At 42.8% G+C, this 25,361-nt stretch overlaps 1 protein-coding gene across 5 annotated transcripts; it reads right to left on the reverse strand.

The window, feature by feature from the left end:
- Positions 1-618: 618 nt before the first annotated feature.
- LOC308111545 (F-box-like/WD repeat-containing protein TBL1XR1) lies at positions 619-24,070 on the reverse strand (the record flags this gene model as incomplete). Of its 5 annotated transcripts, XM_080466499.1 has the most annotated exons (17): positions 23,986-24,070; positions 23,791-23,891; positions 21,647-21,713; positions 16,803-16,906; positions 16,511-16,656; positions 16,092-16,311; positions 13,517-13,649; positions 11,492-11,633; positions 11,129-11,192; positions 10,943-11,040; positions 8,539-8,599; positions 7,836-7,957; positions 7,404-7,478; positions 7,148-7,275; positions 4,239-4,404; positions 4,062-4,163; positions 619-1,600 (listed from the first exon to the last, which is right to left on the reverse strand). In XM_080466499.1, exons 4-17 carry the CDS (start codon positions 16,858-16,860, stop codon positions 1,574-1,576), a joined length of 1,542 nt encoding a protein of 513 aa, XP_080322625.1. In that variant the 5' UTR covers positions 16,861-16,906; positions 21,647-21,713; positions 23,791-23,891; positions 23,986-24,070. The 5 variants fall into 5 exon arrangements, with proteins under 5 accessions (XP_080322625.1, XP_080322626.1, XP_080322627.1 ...); XM_080466500.1 differs by lacking the exons at positions 23,791-23,891; positions 23,986-24,070 and adding an exon at positions 23,381-23,579; XM_080466501.1 differs by lacking the exons at positions 23,791-23,891; positions 23,986-24,070 and adding an exon at positions 23,377-23,569.
- Positions 24,071-25,361: the final 1,291 nt, after the last annotated feature.

Genomic DNA, 25,361 nt, shown 5'->3' on the forward strand with positions numbered 1-25,361 from the left:
ATATTATATGCAAATACCATGTTACATCGAGTCAAATGCTGCGAGTCTGCTTGTCAACACGAGCACGGACCTGCCTCATGACACTACAAACAAAAGCGCCGTCTATCTGTGCATAGGCCTGAACGTAGCCTGTCTCCAGGATGAGAGTGTGTGTGTGTGTGTGTGTGTGTGTGTTAATAATGCTGGGCAACACCTGCTAACCGATGCCGGCACTGTAGTGTGTACTGAGGTCACTGCCAGACAAGAAAGCTGCACGTTACAGAGCACGAGCTTAGCGAGCCAAGTGGAGGTGGAACCCTGCCGCCGCCGCCGCCCAGTCAGTCAGTCAGTCAGTCAAATCAGTCAGCCGTCGCAGTGTGTGCGGCGTCAGCACAACAAGGCTGTGACTGGAAAGTCCTGCGGCGGAAACGACGCTCCAGACGATGTCCTGATGTCTAATGGCCACAGCAGGGGAAACAGGACGCAATTAAGCCGAGTTAGTCGGATCATCATTCAGCAGTGATCAACAAGGAGCCATTAATAGAGGAAACTATTCGCTGATCACATTGGATAGATAGATGTTGCTGTCGAGAGCCATTTGTCCTCGTTTCCTTTCTTTTCTTTTTTTTTTTTTTTCTTAGGCTGCATCACGTCGCCCGGCTGCTGGCACATATTCAGAAGCTGACTGCACAGAAACGGTTCACAGCTATGTGGATTACTCTCCAGCCTAAAGAGTGTGAATTCTTCTGAGCTCCGCGTTAAACCTGAAAACACCTGAAAAACACTTCTGAGGATTAAAGTTGGAAAAAAAAAGAAAGAAAGAAAGAAAAAAAACAGCACAAGTCGCCCTTTGATTAACTGCTTTCAATTCTGTTTTTAAAAATGGGGGGAAAAAAAAAAAAAAAAAAAAAAAAAAGCAAAAGTACTGATTGAAAATATGGTCCACAAAATGGTAAAGCATTTTATTTTCTGAAGTGTAATCTGTGTTTGAATCTCAAAGAGCGAAGAAAAGTAAATGGATGAATCTCCCAATGAAGAGCTTTGTACATCTGCTTTGATAAAACAAACATCTCCCACCCTTCCCCCAACCGCTCTCTTCTCTCCCACCACACATGTAATATAAAAACCTACAGAGATCAGTAAAATCCAAATTCAACACAAAACATGTCCACAGGACACCAAATGCTGACATATGCAATATGCACACACCAACAGAGAACAAAAACCTTTACAAATCTGATACAAAGGATAAAAAGAGGAAAACGAGACGGGTCCTGGTGTTTTGGTTTTGCTTGTGACGGGTGGGACAAATTTTCACTGTGTGATGACAAACGTTTTTTTTTCCTGCAACAGAGATCCATACAGACCTGCGGCGGGCCCGAAAACTCTACATGGCCAACATGTGGTCCTTATGAGTACAGATGAGGGAGGGGAGAGGGGAGAGGGGAGGAAGGCGGGGGGGGGGGGGGTCCAGTCGACTGTGTTGGCGGGCCATGGCGTCTGATGGGACTACAGCAGTGTGGCGGACAGGCAGGGACAGTCATTTTGGCTATGTACACATTCGTAGTCGGTCCATGGCGCCACCAGACGTGTGTCATTTCCTCAGGTCTAGTACACAAACCTGAAACAAGAGAAAGCCACCAACAGTTTACCAAAGGGATTTTTCTGGGTCCACTTTTAGTTTCAGCCACGGTGGGCTCTCTGTGGCAGCGGCTTGCGAGCTGCTCAAATCTCACTGGTTGACTTCACAACAGTTTCTCCGAGGACGAGGTCAGCGCGAGCTGCACGGAAAGTCAAGGCAGCTTTGAACAATCTTCCTCATGGATCAGGTGGCAGATTGAAAGTACTTTTTAAATACCTTTGTGTGTGGGTGTGTGTGTGTATATATATATATATATATATATATAAAATCCAGTCCTGGCGAGAGGAATGTTTGTGCCTTTTCTGTGACTCGGTCGTGTCAAACCGCAGTACGACAACCCAAATGTGAAAAATGAGAAAATTCTACGAGTGGACACGATGAGCAAACAAAGAAAGCAGGCGAGAGAAAAAAAGAAAAGAAAACACCCTCACAAAACTCATTTCTTACCAGGAAGCTAAACAAACCATTTATCTGCCATTCTCCTTTTCCCCGATCACAAAGCGTCGTTTACCACGAGGCGTTGTGAAACCAGCATCCACACAGATGATAAGAGTTGTTTGTCTGATATCACACATCGGTGCTGGAATTCCTTGGGACCTCGACCTATATTTCAAGTTCCTGATATCAAACACGTGACGTTGAAAATAAATCATCTCCTCCTCCGCAGCAGCCAGTTAACGGTTTGCTTCACAAGATGACAATTCCAGAATTGGACTTTTCCTTTCGGGGGCCCAGGCGACGCAGCGATACATATTCAGAGCCTTAATTTAGCCTTTCGCAGGAACCCCGCAGGCGCTGGTCTCCGTTCTCCCGTGGATCACTCCTCCATATTCACACAGTTTCATTTGAATTCAGACCAAGCCTTCTCCACCTTCTTCAAACTGTCTGGGATGAATGTGTGTACTGTGAGCAGATGGCTGTTCCAGCCCCTTCACTCCGCTGTGGCTTCTGTCTGCCCTGTAGCCCATAAACGCCTGAGTGATGGAGCGGCGCAGTCGCCGCCCGGACGGCGCTTCCAGTTTGCTGAGCTCGGCCAGAAACGGGCCGAGAGGCAAAACAGACATGACAAGTGCGACGCAGGAAATGTGAAAACGAGTCTGAATATTTTGCCCGACAGTGTTTCTCTCAGGCAGGTGGGATTTAAAAGCCTCCAGATGGTTCATTTATTAAACAGTAGCTCATTGTTCATACACTAATGGCTCGGTCTAGTGTCACCTGGTGGCACCGCAACATCGGCTGCTCTTTGTGTCAACTTATCTAATAAGCTTAACCTCATTGTTCAAACAAGGACACCGTGTGATCCAAATTAAGCACTGAAACTCTCGTGTCCAACGGGAGACGTCGTTTCACAGTTTGACAGCTCCAAAGAGTAACAGTACAAAACCGGGCAGCAGTGAAAGATACCCAGTCACACTACAGGAGCAGACAGGACATAAATACACATAAAGGAAATATTATTAGGTCTAATATTTTAGTGCCAACTATACTTTGAAAGAGGACTTTAGATTTGTTGTTCACATATCAGTGGTGAGTGCGATAAAAAAAGTTATTTGCATCCGTCTTTAAAAGAAATTTCCAGTAGATTAATGAATCAAACTTACATGTTTCTTAAAAAAAAAAAAAAAAAAAATTAATAAGCAAACGTAATTTTTCTAAACTTCTGTCGACAATTGTGTGCGAGTGAAAAGTAAAGACTGTGGAAGAAATGAAACTGGGCTATATAAGAGATCTATTAATATTTAACTGTAACACGAGGAATAAACTTAACGTCAGCAGATAATCAGGAACTTCCCACAAGACCTGCAACTTTGGAGATTCTCCGACGAGGCTATTGGACAAGAACAACTTGACTTTTGTCAAACCAGCTCACAACTTCTCTTTTTATGCTTTGAGCACATCAACTGTGAGGTTGACAATGTTCCCACCCAGGAGGAAGAAGGAGACGACTTGCGGTATTTACTTTACTGCTTAGTGGCCATATTGCTATAGCCTGTGAGCATATTTGAAAATTTATCTGTTCTGCAAATACAGAAGCTGCTTGAAGTCTTGATGAATATGTGAACGTCAGTTCACTTCAATTCAGTTTCAGTTCTACAGTGCAGGCTACGACGGAGCACTTATAAATGTGAACAGTTGAGGAAAACAACCCCACTTTAGGGTCACTTATGACAGTAAAAGTGCCTTGTTAATAGACGTCCTGAAGTTTATGGATTCTCTTATCCGCTTCCAGCCACTTTAAACGTTGCAAACTGTAATGCTACCAGTGAGACTGCGAACCACAGGCACTTTATGAGATCAGTGTTCATGTGTTGCATCCATAAACATTCATTTCCCAGGTCATCAAGTAACCGATGGAGTTCTCCACAAAAGGACATGAGCAGCATCTGCTTTCAGTAGCTGTGATGTGTGCGATAAAAGTCAACGCTGCAGCGCAACTCACCGATCCATCTGAAGCGCTCGCTCCTACTTTGTCGCCTGTGGCGTTCCAGCACACCTCAAATATGCCCCCTGTCCCTCTGTAGCTGTGGACCAAAGCGCCCGTCTGAAAGCAAATACACGGACATTTAGGGACGACAGACGGCACGTCGACGACAGCTTTGATTTGACCATTTCTCACCTGGGTGTTCCAAATGTGGACACACTTGTCAAAGGAGCCGCTGGCCAGATGCCTGCCGTCGGGGCTGAAGGCCACGCTGTAGACGGGCTCCTGGTGGCGGGTCAGCGTGTGGATGCACACGCCGCGCTCCACATCCCACAGACGCACCGTCGAGTCAAAAGAAGCGCTGGAGAGAAACAGAAAGCAAGACGCAGTGAGCCAAGTGTCACGGGTGGTACCGCAATTAGGAAAAGTTTACAATCATTAGAACTATATTTATAACACACGTCTAGAAATGATATGAGCTTAAATACTTTCTCTGTGGCGATAACTATCGCCATTAACCTTGAAAAGTTTCATTGAGTCAGTTGTACAATGTCGGCTGTACGATTGTGTCGTGCAGAAAATAAAGCCAAACGTAAACTGATTTTTATGTACTGCTGACCATTAGGCTGCAGTGGAGGGTGGAGTTGAGAGGAACGGTGTGTTACTCCCATTAAGTTCTGATCCTTCACTTCACAAATGCCCTCTAAATGCCTCCCCTGCACTGGGATGAGACGTCTATGTGACTGTGGACCGCAGCCTCTGCTCGCCACTGCTGCTGGTACAACACCTCAAACCTGCTCCATGAATTTCACTCTCCTATGTAATCATGGGTCTGCTCCCGTCTGGCTACGATGAACACCAAACTGTTTTCATGATTAGACAAACAAAACCAAAGTGGCGTTTTTTTTTTTTTTTTTTTAAACTAAATGATATAGAATTAAAGTAAAATGGAATATTGGTTAATTGGGCTTAAACCTGGATTAACTCAGGGTTTCACCTCCAATGATACAGCAGCAACATCCAAAAGAAATTCACACCTGGTGACTATAAATCTACTTAAATAGATGAAGAATGTGGATGTTAAGTCATTACAAATTCGGCTTTTAGTGCGAAAAGACTTACTCAGTTTTCGTTGCGAATTCTTAAAATAATTACCGTATTTTCACGACTATAAGGCGCACATAAAAGTCTTAGATTTTCTTCAAAATGTGCGGCGCGCCCTATGGTGCAGTGCGCCCTATGTGTGTGTTGTTGTTGTAAAGCGGACGTAGTAGAGAACACCATGAGAACGTTAAAGGGGGAAGTGTGGGCGTGGATTGTATATAAATGAACGGGTACCGGTATGTGCGTTATACAGAACATCGTTGTTTTAACAACCCTGAAAATGGCGAAGAGACACGCTTATGAAGCACAGTTTAAACTGAAGGCCATCAGCTACGCGGAGGAACATGGAAATCGAGCAGCCGCGAGAGAATTTAAGATTAATGAATCGATGGTTCGCAAGTGGAGGAAGCTGGAAAACGAGCTCCGACAGGTGAAGAAGACGCAGCTGAGTTTCCGCGGACATAAGGCGAGGTGGCCCGAGTTGGAGGAAAGACTCGAGCAGTGGAAAGAACGAGTGGGAGAAGCGTTTCGACGGTCACCATTCGACTAAAAGCAGTAACGCTAGCAGAAGAAATGAAAATTGAACATTTCCAAGGAGGTCCGTCTTGGTGCTTTCGTTTCATGAAACGGTGCCATTTTTCCATCCGGGCCAGAACTACGGTAGCGCAGCAACTTCCAGCGGATTATAATGAAAAGCTGGCCATCTTCCACTCCTACTGCAGCAAACACATCGCCGACAAACACATCCAGCCCAGCCACATCACTAACATGGACGAGGTGCCGCTAACTTTCGACATCCCGGTGAGTCACACTGTGGAGAAGAAGGGGACCAGCACGGTAGCGATACGCACAACGGGGCACGAAAAGTCTTCTTTTACTGTTGTGCTTAGCTGCCATGCTAATGGACAGAAACTGCCGCCTATGGTGATTTTTAAGAGAAAGACTTTGCCTAAAGAGAAGTTTCCATCAGGAGTCATCATTAAGGCAAATCAAAAGGGCTGGATGGATGAGGAAATGATGAAAGAGTGGCTGAGGGAGGTGTATGTAAGGAGAACAGGTGGTTTTTTCCACGCATCACCATCGCTGTTGATCTGTGACTCTATGCGTGCCCATCTCACAGCCGATGTGCAAAAACAAGTGAAGCAAATGAACTCTGAGCTTGCTGTCATTCCGGGAGGCCTGACAAAGGAACTCCAACCGCTGGACATCGGTGTGAACCGGCCGTTCAAAGTAAGGCTGCGAGCGGCGTGGGAGCGATGGATGACCGATGGAGACCACAGTTTCACTAAGAGTGGAAGGCAGCGCCGGGCGAGTTACGCCACAATTTGCAAATGGATTGTAGATGCTTGGGCTAGCGTGTCTGCTGGCACTGTTGTTCGAGCTTTCGCAAAAGCCGGCATCATTTCCAAGGAGCCGCACGGCACGGAAAGTGACTCCGACAGTGAAGAAAATGAACCTGGTATGTTTGATGGAGATTTAGCGCAGCTGTTCAATTCAGAAACAGAGGATGAGGAGTTCGATGGGTTTGATTGATGACGATTACAGGTAAAAAAAATGTTAGTACTTTGTAATCAATACTTAAATAAAGCACAACCAAACTCAGTTTTGCTCCCGCTCTATTTTTAAATACGCACACTTGTATGCTTGTTGTTGTAATGCGGACACCATGAGAACGTTAAAGGGGGAAGTGTGGGCATGGAACCCGCGCCCTATGAGCAGGTGCGCCTTATGTGTGTGTTAAATGCAGTAATGGCACACATAACTGAGACTGCGCCTTTTAGTACGGTGCGCCTTTTGGTCGTGAAAATACGGTAATCTTTGACTTGAGTAGACATTAAACATCCCGAAGATAAAAAAAAAACTTGTGGGTGGGGTTGGGGGGACATTTTTAAGCCCGGACGCATTAAATGTGGTTTTCATCTCCTTAACAAAAAACCACCAAACAACAACCAAATGACCGATGATGTGACCTGTCAGACAGGCGATCACTGGATTCTTACCTGGCCAGCATGAGGTTGGCGTTGGGGTTGTTGGTCCCGGGGCCTGTGGGGCTCCACTTAATGGTGTAGATTTCTTTACTGTGGGCCTGGAGGTCGTGGACACACGAGTCCTGTTTCATACTCCAAATCTGAACCAGAAAGTATGGAAACAAAAGTTGAGTTTGACTAGTAACACACACACACACATACACATAAAAAACCCTTCAAAAGCCCAAATGGGCATATTCCTCTACATCCGCTTGTAAAATGAGCCGACCTTGAGTGTCATGTCATCAGAGCAGGAAGCCAGCAAGCTGCCTGTGGGATCCCACTTGATGGCGTTGACTTCATTCTGGAGTAAAGAAAGATGTGCGTTAGAACAAACAACATCTGTGAAAGTTGCACCCAGACAGCTGTTCATATGAAAGCGACTGCACACTTTCAAGACTGCATTTCACTGCAATCCCAGTAAGATTCAGAAAAATACAATTCCTGGTTTCTTACTTCACAGAAAAAAAATTCCAACAGGAAGAAAGGCGTACAGAGCCGAATCTGACAGCACTGTAGGAGTACTGGAGCTCTGATTAGAAACCACTGTGCTCCCAGGGCTCCCCTCACATTATCTAACAGGAGTGCACTTGACCAGCATAGCATTTCTGCCTCCCTCATGGTGAGAGGGCTGTGCTCGCGCAGCAGCGTCCTGTCTTACCGTGTGGCCCTGGAAGGTCTTGACAGGTCTGTCCTGACCCAGCTTACACACGTGGATGCACATGTCTGTGCTGCAGGAGGCAAAAGTGTTATTGCTCTGCCAGTCCACGTCCAGAGCGGGGGCTGTGGGGAGGCAAAGACACGGCTTTAGGCTGCTGCAGCAGCACTGAGGCGCACACACACACACACACACACACACACACACACACACACACACACACACACACACACACACACACACACACACACACACACACACACACACACACACACACACACACACACACACACACACACACACACACACACACACACACACACACACACACACACACACACACACACACACACACACACACACACACACACACACACACCGTATGTTGGCTACTTGGTTCTCTGAATCGCTAAACGTTATTTCAAAAAGTAAAAAAAAAAAAAAAGAGCTCCCAGAGCATTAATCTCAGGCTGCAGTCTGTCGGTGTCACAAGCTGCTGAGCAAAAATGTACGAAGGTAAGCTGGGTTAAATACAGCAGGATAGAACGCATCAGTCACAGAGTGTAGGGAGACTTGATGACAGAAAAACCTGAATTTAGTATCAGTGTGGGCCTGCTGCAGTTCAGCAGAAGGTAACATCTGTCTAAAAACAGAAAGACGGTGTGAAAAGACATGAGGAGCAATCCAGCTGACGCCCGTCACTCACCCGAGTGGAAAGGAAATTGTTGCTTCGCCTCTCCCGTGTGTGCGTCCCAAATAATAGTTGTCTGTGTGAAGGGAAATAATTTCATCACTCATAATGGATTGATATTCATCATTTGAAGTAAACAAACAAACAAAAAAAAAAAAACATTACAGAGAATATAAAGGAACACTTGTATCTTACTCAATGCTGCATGTCACTCTCAGTTGACCTGAATAATGTGGATGAGTGAAGGAAAAATAAAGGGAAGATAGTTTATCACACTTACACCTCGGGCTTAGTACGCCTCAAGGTATCAGCACTTTCATTTGTGAGCTGCAGTGACACTGTACGTAATAGTCTTTCTGCACACCAGGGGGCAATGTTGAGCTGTGTATGGTTCTGTCATGTGGACGGAAAGGTACACTTGGTCTTGCAATGGAAATGCACATTGCTTACCTGCCAGTAATTGTAGCAGATTTTACAGAAAGCCAAATCATTCTAGAAATAAAATTCAAACTGGCCATCTGAAATTTGTGTAAATTATTTCTTTTTAGATATATCATCAGTGTAATCAAGTATTGCGCTGTTTTTTTATTAAATCTTGTATTTTTAGTAGCATTGATACTGGAGGCTTTAACAGGTATTAGAATCAATTCTGAAAAATTCCCACAATTAATACTTTGAAAGCATTCAAGCACTCGCCGTGCTTGAACATGTACCGTCTATTGCCCTACAGGTCTGAGATGTCTTCATGCTCCAATGTACCTCATTCAAATAAACTAACAGTGACGACCCTGAGAAACCTGTTCATCACCAAGAATGACATCGGAGCAGAGACATGCAAAGTTTGTGGGGAAACTGGCTTAAAAACCACAACACTGTACCAGATGCTGATTGTTTTCAGACTTTTATAACTAACCATTATTACATTCTGATGATTAAACGACAGCTTAGAATTTGTGGAACAAATTTTGTTTTCAAGAAGAAATTAATTTAATTTTCTAAAAAATGAAAATAAAATAAAAAAAACATTCACAAAGCTGGTCACATTTTAAAATGTTGTTAGGCAGCACAGACGCCTGTACAGACGGCTGCGGGCACACACATGCACACAGTGAAACTTTGCTGAACAGATGTTTCCTGGTTACAGTTTTATATGTAGTTTCCAGTCTCCAGAGTGCTCAGCTGAGCCCTCGCACAGATCTCTGCCTCACTGGTTTCACTCCAGCTACTGCTGCTCTCATGCTCCCGGTCCGGATGCCATTGAAAGCATTTGAGAAGCTTCTCAACAACGTCCAACCACAATAAAAGCACTATACTGTATATAATAATCAAACAATGTTGCGCTCTATCTTGTACCTAATTTACACCAGCTGAGAATGTTTGTTTTAGTTAGTTTTTTCTATCAAACGTGCATCTGTAGTTCCCACCAGGAGCTTTTCACCTCCCCAATGGCCACCGGATATAAATTAACGTTGCAGTAATGAAGAAGAATGACTGAATGCACAAGGTTCCATTTTGAATTCGATCAGATTCAACAATATTTTTCTGGATCAACTCGATGTAGCTTCTGTGAGTAGCAGACATTATCTGTGGAGAAGATTGCAGCGCTGCTCAAGGTGGAAACACGGCCACGTCGAGAATAACAGCCAATCAGATCGCTGGAGCTGTCACTCGCTAAAGCCACACTCGAAGTGCCCGAGGCCGTTTGATGACTTCACTTTGTTGAATAAATGCTGGTAAACAGACCTTAGATTCTCCTGTTGTAACTGATCTCATTTGCACATGTGCCGAGAAGCTATTTAGTGAAACTGCAGTGCACATGTGCCAGAGCTATGTGTTTCAGGAAATTTTTGTTTCCTCCGTTGAGATGGAGGCATATTAAAACAGTTTCACTCTGAAGGCGGTTTTGTGTAAACGAACACCCAAAATGGAACAGCAGGGAAGTGTCTCCACTTGATAGCGTGGTGCAAGCCTCATCTGTCTCTCCTCTGTAATCACAATGCTTTCTCCACACTTTGTTGCCATTCGTTATTCACATTTATCTAGTGGGCGGTTATCTCGGGCGGATGAGCCAAATACGTTGACATGCAGAGCATAATGTATAGCGCATTGAAACATAATTTATCACATTGCTCTGGCTCATATTGTGATAATATTGCCATATATTAAACAGCCGTACTGCAGATTGCACTCAGCACGTCGCTCTTGTTTCCGTTTCTCTTCCTCATTCATTTTTACCAATATGGTAGTTGTGGCAGTTCTAGTAAGTTCACAGGCAAAATAGAAGCTTTGTACTTCAAAACAAAACATTTGCTCATAATTCGTGTCCATTGTGGTTTCAAGATTTTGGTCCCTTGTGTTTCTCATCGTCCTGAACAGTCGTCCATACATTCAGATGACAGCTGAAACAAACATGTCTTACCTTGTCAACACCAGCACTGAGGATAAAGTTTCCTTTCTTATTCCACTTGAGTGCAAATATAGGGCCTTTATGCTGACCCAAAGTACTGGCCAGGTTACCTGAAACAGAACAAGCAGATAAAATTGAAGAAGAGGCCAGAATTGACCAATTACAAGGCTGAGATGTGACAGATTTCGGGAGTCTTACCATCTTTCGTCCATATTCTTGCAAAACCATCGTACGAGCCTGTTGCTAGCAATGTGCCCTCACTCTGAAAGAAAGACAGACGAGTCTCATTACAAGCTGCAATTCAGGTTCCTCGTCCACTTTCATCTGCAGGTTGTAGTTCATAAAATCTTCATTCCACCGTAGTGAATTCCTTGTGCTACTCTGGGATTTCAGTTGCAGCTGAGCAACACAGAACGCCTTCTCCCGTGTGGGAGTGCCTAGCTCCCATATAGAGATATATATTTATATACATATGGCTGGAAGGAATGCCTTCTGCAAATGTAGTGCTCACAGACACGCACACACACAAATAGATTACATTACTAAAAGCTACACACTCACATTCCAGTCTAGTGAGGTGACGTCTTTGTTGCTGGGTACGTCCTGGCCCCCTTCCCGTATGCAGTGCCTCAGAACCAGCTGGGTGGATCCGCCCGTGCTGTTTTCGCTCAGGTTCCAGATCCGTGCAGTGGAGTCTCCAGACCTGTCCCAGTTAAAACAACAATACCATTGAGCCCTTTATTGCGGCTTTGACTTGTGAAATCGCCACATAAATGTGTATTAACCTGAACATCAGTGAGTGGGGATGTAGCCGAGTGATATTTTATGAAACAGTTACCACAAATCACCAAGTCTAATAAAGTCCGTTTACATTATCTGGAACAGACACTTTACAAGCACACAACACAATGTTTACGTGAGATGAGTAAGTATTTGCTCTAGTATTCAGACCTTCTTCAACGACAAGAGTGGTCTTGATGTAAATCTACTTTTCTTAAGTATTCAGGCAGCATAGTTACCAGTATTGGGCTGGTAACATAAACTAGGACCAGTATAATCTTGAGTACGTCCAAACTTTGGGTTTCAAAAGTAAGGGGGGGGGGGGGGGGGGGGGGGGGGGGGGGTGTAACGATACAGCCAAGCTTTTCTATCACCTCCCATACAAACACATTCTGGAATATGAGCAAAGCAAAAGCACCAATCCAAAGCAAACGTCAAGAAAAATCATTGAGCCCCGCTGGGAGGAGAAAAGCTGGCTGTGCCATTTCAGACATTTTTTAAAGGCTGTCCCCAAAAGAAAGTCCGCAGTGAAACAACATAGCAAACACCATCACTGTGCACTTGGGTGAGAAGACGGTTCAGTTTCATACGGCTGAAAGGGCTTGAAAGACATGATGAAAGTGGAGAAATAGCGACTTCACCAAGGCTTTTTTTATTACTACTCTGCATGATAACTGTTCCTAAAATACCTCTCTACTTTGTTAAACATGTCCAACTGAAATAGAATTACAGTCACAGCTGCAGCTGCCAGACCAATACTTCACCATTTCAGAGGGTTTCAGCTGAAGAATTCAAAAGAAATTACTGCATCACAACCTCGTCACATTTGAGCATTCACGTGTTCAAGTCGCGCCTAAAGTGCAGTCACCCGGACAGTAATAACACTGAGAAAATTTGAATGAAGTAAACACTTGTTTGGTTGTGAGGGAAGAAAGAAGCCCTATTAAATTTTAAGAAGTCAAACCTGATGAGTGGTTTACTCATGCAGTGGTGTCGTGGTTAGTGGTCTCACGTCACAATGAGGATATCTCCCGTTTGAGTCCAGTTAGTGTGCATGCGTTTTATCTGGTCACCCCAGTTTGACCCGTCACAGCCGTCAGCTGTGATTAGGATCAGCTCCATGACAGATTTTGTTCTTTTTAATGACTTACGACCGAGCACATACATTAAAACCGAGTCTTAAAACATTAATCTAAATCTGTGGAAAATATTGTCCCCAACATGCTCTTTTTTTCCCTTTTTTTTGAGAAATTACTGAATTAATCAACAAGACTAATACTCAAATTTGTAAACACAGTATTTGTAAAAGTTCACATACGTTGAATGCACTTGCAGATCCTTTGGATTTGTATCTAACCGTGCTCATTCATTTTAGCATGAACATATTAACATACGGTGACCCAAACAATGGTCGAGACCCTGAAGAAGCAGCCAACAAAAGAGGATCTCTGCTGGTCAGAAAGCTTATAGAATACATATTGTATTATTTGTCCTTGAGGCAGCTGTACATTAACTGGACAAGAATGATTATTTTGGACACCAGAGGACTGTTCAGCGTATCTTGATTGACTTTTTGCATTTTATTTTTTTATTCTTCTCATCTTTTAATTTTCATCATCTTCCCTAATGCCTTCAAAAGCACAAGTTACCTGAGGATCTTGCCTCCCCACCACTGGGAATAGCTGACAAATATGCAATTTGACGTATGACTAATACCTGCACTGCGATTTTGATCAGCGACATAAAAGATTCCAAGTTTGCAAGAGCAGCAACAAACAAGGACACAGAGAGGGTGGGGATACTGACCCAGAGGCGAGGAGGTCATTCACTGGGTTCCAGGCGCAGATAAAGACTTCCGACTCGTGACCCCTCAGGACCATGGCTTTACTTTGGGGGATCTCCACATCCCTGTCCACCTCCATCATCTCTGAGTGGTGATCTACAAAAAACGGATACCATAAAGGTTGAAAATAGCAATGATAGCATTCATCAACTTGTGTTCTGCTCGAAAGCAAGTTGCAATGCTGTTGTAATTTTCAAGCGAAAGTGAATAAAAGAAAATGCAATGAGTTTCCACTTCCTGTAGGACAGCCCATTGCTTCTGAAAAGAATAACTGGTGCTTCCACATTCAATGGGTTTATTGGGTAGATTTTATTACAACCACAGACGTAGACTGCATCACACTGAACAATAGCAGAGGTTCACAATGACAGTCAGACATCCTGTAATTACCTATAAAATCCCACAGCACATATGGACTCCATTGTGGGATCTTCCTACAAATTGATCGTCAATGCTTGTGTGTCTTCTACCTAAACCTTTACCCAACTGTGATGCATTGAGTGCACTAAACTGACCAGCTGTAGAAATACAGGGCATGCTCTGCTGCTAATAAATGTCACACACTAGTGTCAACACAGAGAAAATTGCATGTCCCATAGAGAGCGTGTTAAGTCATCCATGCTATGGAGGAAACCAGAACATAATTAATCTAGAAACATATGTAAAGCTAGAAAAATGTACTTCCAGTTATTGTGACAGTTTATACTGAAAATCTGTGACAAAAAGACACGTCATCCAACACAATCTACCATCATCTTGTCGTAAACTCTGCTGTAGTGAGCTTTGATGACTCACGTTTAGGCCCTGGGAGCCTGAATCGGCCCCTCAGCAGCAGCTTTTAATTTGATTCCCATGCTCAACATGTTACTGTGATTAAAGTAAATGGGGAAAAGGCTGAGGTTTTGGAGGAAACACAAAGAGGCCACAGCTTTCCTTCTACGCTAAAACAAACAAACAGCGTGGCAGGAAAAGGTGAGTAAAGACATGGAAACTCTACTACGCAGGGCAAGATGTGATGAAACTCATGTGTAGGCCCAAAGAAAAGACCAGAGTGAATGTTTGTACGCGAGTCGCAGAAACTTAACACAATACTAAACCCCAAAGCAGCAGTTGGTGGCACAATTTACCTGTTCACATACTCACAAAAATTAGTGAACAACTGATGCATTTGGAGGTTCGAGAAGTTTCAGTTCTTTAAAACAAACTTTCAAAACGTTCCACTGAAAGTAGCACTCGAGTTGTACATTGTAACTTCATTCAAGAACGCAACGCAAAATGAATGTTACATCATTCAACACGTAGCTCCGGCAGCCGTTCAACCTCTACTCAAACATGTATCCATGTTGATTCAAGAAATCTATGTTTGAGCTATACTGAGCAGAATTGTGCACGTTAAAAACCACCTGATTCTGACGCAAATCTACACGAAGCATCCTTATCATGTTTTGAACAAAACACTCTCAGCTGCAAGTTTATTAGGTACATGCAAGAAACATTATTGCAGGCTGATAATGAGCGGCAAGATGTTTTATGTCTTAGCAGCTTAGAAATGATGGGAGTGTAAACTTCAACATTTACATTCATCTAAATAACCACTGCTATTCATCTCTGCCTCTCTGGTTGAAATGGAGCGATCAACACTAACCAGTACAACTTAATATTATGAAACTGTACAACAGCAACCTACAAAACACAACCGAGTCCAAGCTTGAGCACTAAAGCTGCTACAACAAATCCAGGAGCCTACCACAATCCACTGTCTGCTTCCAGCTTGCAGAATTTTCACAAGATTTTAAAAACTGCAACTGCAGTTCAATGTCTGGCCTTCATGGAATGTTCCTTGGAACCTTAAGCGAGGTTTTACCACATGGTTCTGAACAAAAACTGTGGCAGGAAGTCTTTGCACCCTTTCAATCACCCCAGACAATCCTGAACACCCCCCTAAAAATAAAAATAAAATAAAAATACACATTTCCTGTGGGCTCACCACCCACAGGAAAGGTTCTTAAATCGGTGCGATGTGATCTGGGTGACAGTGCTCAGACTGCCACCCCTGCAACCCGGAAACGAATAAGAGGGAGAAAATGGATGGACGGATAAAAATACACACCTCAACAGCATTAATCTAAATAGGAAGGGCAAAAACACAATTTCCATTGTCAAAAATCATGTGCTTTTACTTCAGTCAAATTCTAAAAACGCTTCTTTGTGTTTGGTTGATATTTTGTTTATATTTTCTAATTTGCTATATTGCTCCAGTATGTTTTCTGAGTGTGGTTTCTGCCTAAACCATTTGCAGGCTTCTACTGCACTCACACACTAGATTTTTCATAATTATTTTCAACAGCTTTGTAATCTGGATTTGATGTGCGAGATAAATATTTAAATACATAAAGTGGTAAAAAAAAAAAAAAAAAAAAAAAAAAGAATTGTAGTAGGTAGAATTAAAATCTAGTTGAGACTTTTTTTCCCACTCAAAATTAAGAAGGCCGTTACGAAGCTGATTCAGTGACTGATTATAACTATGGGCCCGCTTACTGGCTAAAGCATGGGATCCATTTTCCTCCCCGTTGGCAGCACCCTCGCCATTCTTGGTGCTTCCCTGTGGCCCTGCAGTGCTCGCACTTCCTGCTGCGGCCTGCTGCTGCTGGGCCAGCTTGTCTCTGTAGGCTTGCTGCCTGGTCTGGACGACGTCTGGCATCACAGCATCGATCAGAGACAAGGACTCAATTGGCCGCCCGTCAAACAAGGTCCCGTCCTGCACAGAAAAACAAACAGTTTTAGAGAACGAAAGTGTTGTGGATGATGGGCATCACTGCAGATCATTAAAACAATGATAATTAAACATGCTAGATGTGCGAGCCAGCTGAGATAAAGAAGGTCAGAGAGCATTTCTTGCTGGGAGTATTTTGGAATCTTCCAATAATTGCTAGATGATGATAAAGATGCAGCCCGACCTCATTGATGCTGACTTCAGCCTCCACATACTGCAGGCCCTTCTGGATGATGGAGATGAGGGCAGCAGGGGGCACCAAGGCTCCGTTGATGTTAGACTGACTGATGTGGCTCTCTATGCCAAAGGTGAAAGCTGAGTGGGAGAAGCCTGGTGGAGAAATTGATCATTTGGATGGAGTCAGAGTTCATTTGCGGAGAGAAATGTATTCATTAAGCAAGGGAAATTGATAAAATGCACAATCTTCAAGATGGCATACAAAATTATTGTCCATCTATTCTTTCCCACATGCATACCTGACTCTTGCAGGTATCTGTAAACCAGGAAATTGACCTCATCACTGCTGATGCTCATTTTTAGTCCTGGTGATTAAACCATGGGGTCAGCACAGGATATGAGCCTGGAAAAGCAAAGCATAGACAGTTTTTGAAAAATCAACAAGTTCATCAACTGAACTGAAAGGTCATTTTCAGTTCTGATGTCTAACATTTCTTCCTCACTCACTGGCATTCACAATAGACACCAACACAATTTTTTTTAAATGGGTTGTTTATCTGGGCCATTCAGTCTTGTGTAAAAGGCAGTTATCCCACACACACATTAAGAGTGGTATTACAAGTCAAATAACAAACTAGCACACACAATCAAAATCCAAAACCCTGCAGAAAAAGAGGAGGATGATAGGAACTCATCTTGCTTGACCTATATCTTGCAATTTATAAGTACAGAAGTAGCTAAAAGCAAAAGCCGCTTGATAAATAACCATGTCTCGTTTCGCTCTGTTTTTGGTGGCTGCAGGAGCCTCCTGGCTCTGGGCAGGGCACCAGTTTCCATTCATTAACCTACAACTGGAAATAATTACCAGGCTTATACATGAGCCGGGCAGAGCATTTTGGAATAAAATGCCTGGAATAGATAGGCTTCAAACCCCGGCAGTAACCCATCCATTGGTTCTCGGTATTTGTTCATGCAGAACACACACTGTTTAAACGGGACCATTGAAATAAACAAGGAGTCTGGAAAAGAGACAGAACCTCTACTGTTGCCACTGTGCCAGCCTGCTGAAAAAGTCAACATGTCTCCTGCCGCATCCCGCAGGCTGAGGTCCAAGACCAACGGAGCCAAGAGGAGAAGCCCTTTAGCGATTCCCAACAAGGTGGTCAGAAAGTCCTGATGGCTCTCGTATCTCACCATTAGGCACGGCAAAGAGGATATCTAGCCTGAAGCTCTGTATGTGTGCAACACTAATCTTTTCACTCAAGGAATTTTTTTTTTTTTTTACAAACAATTTCCAATTCCAAGAATGCCATTCTCGTTCTGTCACAGTGCTCTGTTCCATTACATTTTGTTCAGTATGGTCAAGGCACACTAGAAGCTTTGCTATCTCACACTTGCTTGGCTTTCAACGGGTGCTGACAAAATGTCATCACAGTGCTAGTGACGCAGGAGCAGCAAGCAGGGTCACGGCTCAGTTACAAGAATAAGTCCACTGATTTCATCTGGCTGACTCAATGTCCAATAATGAAATGTTTTATGAACATGAGCATTAAGCAGCCTAACAGTCAGGAGCATCAGGAAGATATTAAAAATCTAAATTTTAACTCTCTCTGGGGGTATCCAGCTGGACATACTAATTAAGTCGGCTCACACGACTGAAAAATGCTGTATCACAACATTATCACATGCAAATGAGTTCATAAAGTATCTCAAAGTCTCATTACAAGCAAGCAGTATAGCCAGGCCTAGACAACAAGAAAGGAGCTGCCATATAATAATAATAACAACAATATAATACCAATAGTTATCAAATTAACAGTTCAGAGCTATTAACGTCCACAGGTTAAGCACCATGAAGGAGATGTCTGTTAAACACAAACAATCCAAGGATACACTTTACATTTCAGTATTAAACTCAGCAACATCAGTTTCACATTGCCACAGAACTACATTGTGCTTACACAGGTGTCACACAGTGAGGCTGCATTTTGTGCAGGCCTGCACGCTACGAGGGAAATCTGTGATAACACTGCTCAATACTGTGAGGACACTACTGCGTGGATGAAATAAACAGTGAAGAATAAATAATAACTGCAGCCAGGAAGCGCTGTTCTTTTTTCTTTTTAAATCAAAAGCATTTGCCTCACTTTTCACTCCTTTACTAACAAAGATTGGCCTCAGTTTATCTGAAGATAAAAAACAGTTAGTAAAGCTTTCATTATTCAACTCAAGCTGCATTTGACAAGTCAAAAATGTTTGCATGCAGGGGGGTTAGCGAAATCATTTTTTTATAATAACTGCATTTGAAACAACTTTCTTTTTTATGTTCATACAAAATCAGGTTGTGTTAAAAAAAAAAGGAAGAAAAAACAAACAAAAAACATTAGAGGGCTGTGGCAAAGCTTTGTAACAGAAAGAAAACCCCTGAATAATTTGTACAAAAACAGCTCCTCTTTCTCAGTTCCTGTTCACAAAGTAACACTTTTGCCCTAAAATAGCAACAGCTGACACTTATTCACTCGCCCAACATTACAAAGTACCACAAAGGATCAGGATTCATTAAGGCCCTGTCCACATGAGCCAAAACAAGCTTTATTCTCCCCGGCATTCTCATAACAACCTCCATCCACACTTATGAACAAGGCTCAACGTGAAGCCTAAGGGCATGCAGAACATGTGCCAGGCCTTTAGGGGCGCTGTGACTTGCCAAATACACAAAAACTGCAGAAGACACGAAGCACATAGAAATTTAGGGGAAGATTACGTCATCTTTTTTCCACAGATGATCTCATTTTCCGTGAATCCACTCCTTGGCTGCATTGTTAAAATCAAGGCTTGGTTGTCCCTGAACTTTTTACATTTAAACAATGATAAGACCGAGGTCATGTTGTTTGGGCCTAGTGATTCCACCAAGGTACATGTTGATCTGGGTCCCTTAAGTTAACACTTAACGCAGGCGACTAAAAACCTCAGCGTCAGACTGGACTCTGATCTTAAATTAGACCTACAAATTAAATCAGTGGTCAAGTCCAGCTTTTTTCCGTTGAGACAACTGGCCAAAGTGAATCCTTTTCTGTCATTGCATCATTTTGAGATTTTAATCCCTGCTTTTATCACCACTCGGTTAGATTACAGCAATGCACTTTACGTTGGGCTCAGCCAGTCGTCACTCGCACGTCTTCAGCTGATCCAAAATGCCGCTGCTCGACTTTTAACAGGTGCCAACAAAACACGAGCATATCACACCAGTTTTAGCATCGGTTCACCGGTTCCCTGTTCGTCTTCGGATTGATTTCAAAATTATTTTATTTGTTTTTAAATGCCTTCGTGGCCTCGTCCCACATCAATTGTCCGAACTACTCCGGCCATACACTCCCTCGCGCTCTCTCAGGTGGGCAGATCAGTCATTATTGTTTGTCCCTAGGACCAAGAGGAAGCAGAGAGGCGATCGCACCTTTTCAGTCGTAGCCCCAAAATTGTGGATTGACTTGCCTCTGCACATCAAACAGGCCGACTCACTTCCTGTTTTTAAAACCTCTCTGAAAACTTTCAACTCAGTCTGAGAGGTTGACTTTTATTGTTTTTGTTGCTTTTAACGTTTTTAGTTATTTTTTATTGTTCTACATTGCTTTTATTCTGGGTTATAAATAAAGCTGAGTTGAGTTCACACCTCCAAACCAGGGTTTTCGAATTTCCCCACACTAGACCCCGTGTTAAAAAACAACAAAAAAAAAATACATGTTTTTGGGCTTCTAAAACACCGCCTCGTGTGGACGATCGGCCAAAAACGGTGCGTTTTCATGAAACGACGTTCTCGTGTGGACGGCCCCTAAGCTTAACGCCAGTTTTGGGGGAACTGGGTCAGTGTGAAATGTAAACGTGTTTTACTGATGTGTGCCACCCAGCTCCCAGGGTTGGTAGCAATGGGAGTCTTGCCAGTTGCTGTGTGAAAACTGCATGAGAATCCTGCTAAAATGGCACCAAACTGACAAAATGGAGATATGATGGCGTTTTGGCTGAACCATGGGGAGAGATTCTTTGGCAGTTCTCGAGTCTATCGTGTCCATCCTGCTCTCCTTTGTTTACCTTGCTTTGTTAATTCGCCTTTGTGATAAGATCAACAATGTGATAATATTGTAATATTTATTATATATATATATGTTATTTATATATATTAATATTTATAACTATTGACCAACTTTTTGACTCCTGCGATTTTTAACCTGGTCGGCTGTTAATGTGAACTTTGCCAAAAGCCAAGGAGTCATAGACTACAACCTCTTTACAAAAAAACTGATTCAACGTGTCACTTTACATGAGAAAATGCTACATAATAACACTGTAAGACACTTTAAGAACAAATAGAAAATGTTCCAAGGCATATTTGTCCTGATTCAATTTGCTTTGAGAAACTGTACTTTGCACTCTCTTTATCTCGATTTTCTTCCTGTCCTCTTAACCTCAGTTTCACGCTTGATATTGGACCATTAACAAGCGATTCAGCTAGAATCACAATCTAAGTAGTTTCCACAACTGAGTTGACTGTTCATACAAGTATTTATTTATTTTTTAACACACTGCACGCAGTGAATGAGAGAACAAGACTAATGTTGATGTGCTAAACAGAAGGCCTTGGCATTTATTATGAAAAATTTAACAAATAATATACACCGTTAAGAAACATTAGCTAAATAAGGGTCAAGATTTAAAAAACAGACGTCACTGTTTCAGCATCCGCTGAAATAGAATTCAACTGGAGACAGAGAGTTTTGAACCAGCACCATACTCATCTTATCTTAACCCCAAGTACTCCACAATGAACCTCTGCTTAAACTTCAATATAAAAGGCATGCGGGATGCGAGGTACATTTATACAGAAAGTTAATTAAAAGCAGGGATAGAAACAATTTTTATATGTCTCAAGCCTTTTTCGGTGAATAAATGATTGTTAAGTTTTGTATAACGAACGTCTGCCTTCTTAAAAAGCGTCCTCGACCTCCAACTCTACTATTCCCTATGACTTTTGACAGCGTATTACAATAGAATTGATTCTCCAGACAGAAATATAAAGGAGTCACCACAAAAAAGAGGTGAAACGAAATCAACAGATCAAACTATGACAATGAACAAAGAGATGGCCTACCCATGTGATCAAGATATCCTTAAGGACGAATCATGGCTCAGTCACTCTCAGGACGAACTCTTGACCCCTAAAGAGAAGAAAAAGATAGTGAATGCATCCCTTCCAATAATTGTTTTTAATTAGAAAATGATCAAAAAAACTTTTCCATATTTTGAGGTATCCTGCACTCAACATGAGGAAGACAAAACCTGTGCATAAAGTAAATTTATATGTTGCGTTACTATCAGAAATACAGGAAAGTGGCACAATAGTCACAGTTATCACAATACAGAGCATGCTGCACTCTGGGATGGTGAATATTAATCCACCCCTTTTTCTGCATGCGTAGCTACAGGCAGGCATCAACAATTCAGACAAATCTCAAGATATGGAAACTATCAACGCTGTGCAAATTACTGTAATAGCAATGGACACTTTAGCAAATGTATGTCAACCGGTGCATGAAAAGGCAGCCGGAGTAATGTGCTGTGAACCAAGAGGCTCGTTCCCAAACAATGAGAGAAACTGGGTCAGCAATGTAATATGCCATAATATTGAATGGATATTTGTGCTATGCCTCCTCCTGACATACTTAGACTGTAACATTGTCATTAAAAATAAATAAAAGCTATGCCCTGTCAGAAAAAGGTCATTGTTGGGAAAATGCTTTTTCTAGACATTCTGAACCAATATTCTATAACGTCTTAGATCAATAATATCAGTCAGGACTTTTATTAATGTGCAATTCAGATTCGGTGAAGTAAAAGTTTAATTGTGTCTCTCCGAGTCTGATTAATTTCATGCATATTAAGCACACACACACCACCAAACTACAGGAAGAGTAACAGAGCCTGGCGCCACACACACACACACACACACACACACACACACACACACACACACACACACACACACACACACACACACACACACACACACACACACACACACACACACACACACACACACACACACACACACACACACACACACACACACACACACACACACGTGAGTGAATGGACAGTACAAACTTCGGTGTGTACATTCACAGACATGCTGGTAGATGCAGGTAATAACCAGGATTGGCTCAGTAATCGTGCGACAAAAAAAAATGAAGTTATATTACACTAGGACCCAATAACATTTTATTTATTTTAAATCAATTTACATGAGCATGCAGAAAACGTCCCAGCACCGTCGTTTAGCACAACAATCTTTAACATCATTGTTGTTGTAATAATGGACTGAGTGTCCACATGTCACACTGTGAGGATCCGCACAAGGAAAAGGGACAACGCTATCGGTCCTGCTTTCCTTTGAATACACTTCACGTGTAAACAGGCAATGCTTGCTTCGACTCCCCGATGCCACAGCCGGGGAGAGCCTTGAATAGTGAACATTGAACGCGGGGTGATCCTGCACTGCTGCGGGCTAGGTGTCGTTAGCACAGCCGCTAACACGCGAATAAAGGTTAGTTTAGCTTCGGCCGTACCCGTCACCGCACATGCCAGTCAGGCTCGGCTCGTTTCATTCAGCTCTCCGAAAATTAGCTTCCCGGCAACCGCAAAGATCGGATACCTCAGATGTATTCCTGAATACAGCAGCCTCGGATCACATTGTTAGACCACAGCCTATTAAAAGTGCATTTCTGATTAGTGGCGTAAGGTCGCCAGCTCGCGACCACTCTCATCCTGACAACTAGCTTCGCCAGCTAAACCTAGCATGCTAGGCTAATGACAGTCTCGTACCTACTTGGACAAAAACCGTTCAATTGGCGATATCTTCCACAGCCCTTGTGCCTCACGTCACACCATGTTATCTTTTTTTCTAATCGATTGCAAAACTGATAATATTCGCACGTATATCAACTATTGTGAGGTTATATTATAAAGCTAAAGCCAGGCGGTAACAAGCCAGCAATGGCTTCAGACACAGTGGCCTGACCCGGCATGCGCAAATGAGCCGCCTGTAACTACTGTTATTTCAAAGCGCCACTCACTACAGCTCAATATAAAGATTAACCAGGCACGACGGGAGCTGGTCGACCATCCACCCGCTCTGTATCCGAGTGGAACGACCTGCTGTTGGTTGCTCATATATACACGCAAAGGCAAAATAAAAACCCTAAATGTGCCAGACACAAGGCTGCGTTTGTAACTAACCTATTTTCAGAAAAGCCCCTTAAACGCCACCTCGTGTTGCCGCCACAGCTGAGGGCCGTCCTCCGGCGTAGGTTAAATGTTTGCCTCCAGCGCGTTCAAACCTGAAAAAGAAAGAAATCAAACTGCGTTTCTACGCTGAATTCGACCAATGCTTTTGAAAAAAGAAAGAAAGAAAAAAAAAGAGCTAAAATCTACCGAGGCCTCTGGAAGTTTGTCCAGCAGCCAAGCACCAGTCATAACAGTGTCCGCGCCCATCCCCCACTACGCCTCTTTTTCGCCTGGCGGGTCACCACGAGCCCTGGATTAATGACACCCCACCCCCCATCCTCTGCTCAGTCATTCAGACTGGGAAAGTCAACAACAAGCTTACATCATCATTGCAATCTGTGTTTTACACTGATTCTCTCCAGCTACATACATAATCCATAATCATATTATTTTCCTCCACGTTCCTCATAAAGATAAGCATTTTCACGCTGCACTCTGGTCATTAAGGGGCTATTATCTATCAAGGTTTTTTTTTCTAGTAAAAAAAAAACAAACTAGGATGACCTTCAGCACTTACTACAATGAATGCTGTGTTATAGAATAAACTGTATGACTGTGATTAGTTGGTTGCATTGTCCCTGCACTTTGCAGTGCAACATGATGACATATTTTGAAATTCTGAATTGGGAAGCTTTAAATTAATTGTGCAACAGCAGCAGCTGCAGTGCAGCCTGCTATCCTGTCAAACAAATGGCACATTTTCAACTTGTTCATTTCCGACACTCAAGATGTGAATTAAATCATGGGTGGTTGATCTATTATCACAGCTAAAATGAGTTATTTCCTAATCTGACACATCATCCACAACCAAATAATTGCTGATAATACTGCAGTAATACAGCATTTGCATGCAATCAGATGAAAAATGTGCAAAATGAGCATTTATTGTCTATCTGATTAGCTGTTCAGCAGACTGATGGATTTGTCTGTTGCAGATACTGCATGTTGCTGCAGTCTGTAGATTTTTTTTCTTCTAACGATGCTACTCCTCCACCCATTGAGCTGTTTCATCCTCCATACTGCATAATCTGAACTCTCCTGGTTTACAATTTGTCACCAGACTTTTATATCCAACATATCCAACATACTGTGCCACACATACTTTTGATATTATGCTAATTCTACAGTAATTTAAATATATATATATTTTCTACTTATTTTAGTTTTTAAGATTTTGACTGGAGATTAACTTTTTTGTTTCTTCCGTCTCTGGAAAACATATACAGGAGAATTTCAAAAAATTTCTCCTCCATTTCATCATATATAGGTGATAGGGTACTGCAGGATTTCTGTACACAAAACAAACCTGAGGAAATGCTAGCGGAGGAGCAGAAATTGGGATTAAAGTTTGACAGTTTGCAGAGAGCTGTGAAACAGCAGCTTCAGTGCTGTTTGCCTCCATTAGTTAATTTACAAGCAATTTCCCACAATCTGCCTCTCACGTCTTTCTCCTCAAGCCAGGAGAAACAGAAACATGTACTTCATCCCTTCCACTTTGTGAGGGTGTTTTGGCTGCCAATGAA

The sequence above is a fragment of the Lipophrys pholis genome (genome assembly GCF_963383615.2).
Source record: "Lipophrys pholis genome assembly, chromosome: 1".
In the NCBI taxonomy this organism is placed as follows: Eukaryota; Metazoa; Chordata; class Actinopteri; order Blenniiformes; family Blenniidae; genus Lipophrys; species Lipophrys pholis.